We start from the raw sequence: 3,944 nt of genomic DNA, 5'->3' as shown, positions 1-3,944 counted from the left end.
TCTCCTCAATCCTTCGCCTGAACTCGTCCTCTCAAGCTCCTTGCTGTCGCCATTTTCCTGCAGAATCAGTTGGCCACCAGCAGAGAAGATGATCCGAACAATGTCGAAAACACAGCCTCACTACACCAGTTCGGCTCCTTTCTTTCAACCCAGAACCAGCTTTTCTCTCCCTTGAACTAGAACCAGCTGCCTTTGTTCGAACCAGCTCGTCGCCTTTCAGATAAAGAAGATGATCCACCAGCTCTTCCTTGCTTGTCTCCGTCGAGCTCCAGCAAAAGAACGGTACGCTTCCCTTCTTCCACAAGAGTTCGGCGCCGTCCTGTGTTCCTCTAACGAGAACCAGCCCCCTTCACTCATTCGGCGGCCTCCCCTTTCAAAACAGAACCCGTCTCTTCCAAAACGCTGCGTCCAGCCTTCCACAGTCAGCTCGTGCTCCTCATTGTTCCAAGCTCCCTTTGACTCCAAAGGGTGCGTTGCGTGAAAGCTGAGGGAGGAGGGAAAATAAAATAAAACAAATAAAAGAGAAAGGAATAAACGCTAAGAAATTAAAATAAGATAAGATAAAATCAACTAAATGTTAAACTTAGTATAAATTATTTTTATTAATTCCAAATTAAGGTACTTACAAGAAAATCCTTCAAATAATGCTCACAATTAATTTCTTTTCAAATCTCCTTTAAATCATCCAAAATCTTATTGATAACTCTCCAAAAATCACTCAAAATATTCTTTCAATATATTAAAAATAGAGAGTTATCAATGTTACAAAGGGTAATTTAATCCAAAATATGTACTTTAGAACTAAAAAAATACACAGTAATCCTTGTTTCATCCGTTAAAACCACACTCACTTTTTTTTTTGGGCCTGAAAAATCATAGAAGTAGCAAATAATACCATAAATAGCAACATAAGCTTAAACAAAATCACACTATTAAACAAAAACGTGTCCTAGTCCTAATAAACATTTGGACTCAACTCACCTAAACTTTTTTCTTAAAAAAAAAAAAAACACCGTTAAAATCAGACAAGCAATTTGGTTCAAAACCTTTTCTTTTTCCTTTCCATGCTTTTTTTTCTGTCTTCTTTTTCTAACCATTGGATTAATATTTTAACAGTTGAGATTTAAATCTTTTGAAAACTATTATTAAAATATTAAATTATAGAAATAAATAATAAATTACAAATTCTATAAAAATTTAAATCTAATGGCTTGTAAATGCACTAAATATTTTTAAAATTTTTCTATAAATAGTTTATAAAAATTAAAATTTAAACTATTGAAATATGTTAATCCAATAGTTATTAAAAAAAAAAAAGAGGAACAAAGAGGATGGAAAGAGGAGAGCAGAGCTTCTGAACTGATGAGTAATCCAACTCATGGCATTACATAGACAATGTCATGCAATTGGTCTATTAACAAGTAACAAACAGAAAGAGGAAATCATTACAACAATGATAAAATGTTCAGAAACAAGGAAACTATATATATGTGTGTGTTATATAATATAAGAACACCTTAAATTAAATAAAGAAAAAAAATACTTTACAATTGACCTTTACCTATAACTTATTCCCATAAAGAGAATAATCTCCGAAGCTTTGTGGCCACTGAGACGTAGATTTGACCGGTTATGAACTCAAAGAACCGGAAACAAGTATGCCTCCATGCTCTATTGAAGAACAGAGAACCACAAACTGTCCAGAATCCAACCGCAAATCCAACACCCATTCCAAGATACAATGACTTTAGAAAAGCGTCATCGTCATTCCCTTCAAGTAGTTGTATTGTATTATTTGGGTTTCTTTCTGTTGTGCATTTCTTTTGAAGAGGATCACCACAAAGTTCAGGATTCCCAATGTAACTCCATGCATCAAAACTTTGAAGCTGTGTCCCTAGTGGAATTTGTCCAATGAAGTAGTTATATGACAGATTCAAAACACTTAGAAAAGACAAAGTGGAGAAGCTTTGAGGAATATTGCCATGAAGACTGTTGTGGGAGAAATCAAGAGACTCGAGAAATTTCATCTCCCCAATCCTCTCTGATATCCCTCCTGTCAAATGATTATAAGACAAGTTCAACGATTGCAACATGTTGAGTCCAAACAACTGTGCAGGAATTTCTCCAGATAGCTTATTAGATGAGAGATCAATGCTCCGCACAAGTTTTAGGTTCTTTTCATACTTTAATTCTTGACCTTTTATATGCAAATCAATTTTGAATTCATATGGAGTTGGGTAGTTAACCCACACAGGCAGATCTGCAGCTTCATTGATTAGAGCATTACTGAGAAGTCCTGAAACCAAGCTAGTTAAGTTGTGTAGACAGGAAGGAATGGATCCAGAAAGTTTGTTATTTGCAACATCCAACACAATTAAATTAGACAGATTACATATCTGTGGTGGAATGTCGCCTATGAATTGATTGGATCTCAGTTTTAAAACTGCTACACTTTGCTGCATCCATATTGGTACAGTTCCAGCAAAGTTGTTTCCTCCCAGGTTGATCAGCACCAGAGATGCACAAGTCTGAAAAGTCCATGGTATGTCTCCAGAAAAGCTATTATTATGTAAATCTAGAGACCTAAGCTTAAGCAATGATGAACCCATGGATGGAGGAACTTCACCAGGCAACTTATTACTCCCTAAGTAGATGTAAGACAAGCGTGGCCAGTTGCTCCAACAAGCTGGAAGTTCTTCACTCAGAAAATTATTGGATGTGTCCAAATACAACAAGGAATTTATGTCACTCTCAGTGTGACATAAAAGAGAGGATAAAGATCCAGAGAAAGAGTTGTAAGCCAAATCCAAAGCGATGACATTAGATGATATACGAGGAAGCTGTCCTTCAAACTTATTATATGACATAAGTACAAAATCACTGGTCAGCAACAAGTTTGATATATCTCCTCCAATTGAGTTGTGTGACAAACCCAATATCACATAGGTTTGCTCCAGGGCTTTTGGAAGCGTCCCGCTCAATTGGTTAAAGCTAATATCTAAATATGATAAAGTTGATAAGTTTCCGAGACTGGAAGGAATGGAACTATGAAACCAGTTCATAGATAGATTAAGGCTAGTTAAGCGAGCAAGCTGGCCTAACCAATCTGGTATTGATCCTGTGAGTTTGTTGTTTGATAGTTCTAAGATATGCAGGTTTCGGTAGGCCGAAAAATCTGGAATTTGACCTCTTACATTACATTGTCTGAGATCAATATAATAGAGGTCACTACTAAGATTAAACAACCATTTAGGCAATCCATGTCTAAAATCATTTAGACCAAGATCGAGAAATAAGAGTGAGCTAAAACTGGCATTCTCAATAGACAAAATGAAGCTGGTCAACTGACAATCACGCAGGTATAATCTCTCCAGATGTAGTGAAGCTAATGATTGAACCCAATTCTTTTCCATAGGAAGATGAATGCCACTGAGATCAAGACTGGTCAAGGAAGGAAGTCGGGAAAGCCAGTGAAGATTATCAATGCGAAGACGATCATTGTGTGATAATCTCAGGAAATAAAGCTTGGAAAAATTTGCAGGTAAATGACTATGAACAAGAGCAGAAGTATTGATCGATGGCATGCTTATACGTTGAAAATCATTGAAGCTCAAGTCCAGTGTTTGTAGAAATTCAAGTTCAAGTAATGAAGGTAAGTTGATTTCACCTCCCAAGGATTCTGAACCATTCTGAAATTGGTTTTGCAGAAAAAGATTTGTGACTCTGCCGGTGTTGAGATCACATAAAACTCCATGCCACTCACAGCAATCTTGTTGAGTTGACCAAGAGGAGAGGCGAGAAGAAGGATCTACAACGCCTTGTTTGAAGATTAATAGTAAACTTCGATCCCTTTCATGGCAGCAAAAGATTCTGTTGAATGTCACTGCACATAGTAACACCAACAAAATAAGAGAGATTTGTGATGTAAAACGAAGCATCATCAT

The 3,944-nt window shown here is 36.5% G+C and overlaps 1 protein-coding gene across 1 annotated transcript; it reads right to left on the bottom strand.

Annotated features, from left to right (window-relative positions):
* On the bottom strand, positions 1 to 3,944 carry LOC114738300 (receptor-like protein EIX1). The gene is made up of 2 exons (XM_028926340.1): positions 1,562 to 3,944; positions 1 to 57 (listed from the first exon to the last, which is right to left on the bottom strand). Exon 1 carries the CDS (start codon positions 3,942 to 3,944, stop codon positions 1,569 to 1,571), a length of 2,376 nt encoding a protein of 791 aa, XP_028782173.1. The 3' UTR covers positions 1 to 57; positions 1,562 to 1,568.

This window comes from Neltuma alba, unplaced genomic scaffold (genome assembly GCF_004799145.2).
Source record: "Neltuma alba isolate B1F8T4 unplaced genomic scaffold, ASM479914v2 tig00013571_pilon, whole genome shotgun sequence".
In the NCBI taxonomy this organism is placed as follows: Eukaryota; Viridiplantae; Streptophyta; class Magnoliopsida; order Fabales; family Fabaceae; genus Neltuma; species Neltuma alba.
This window is presented reverse-complemented; position numbering and strand designations above follow the sequence as displayed.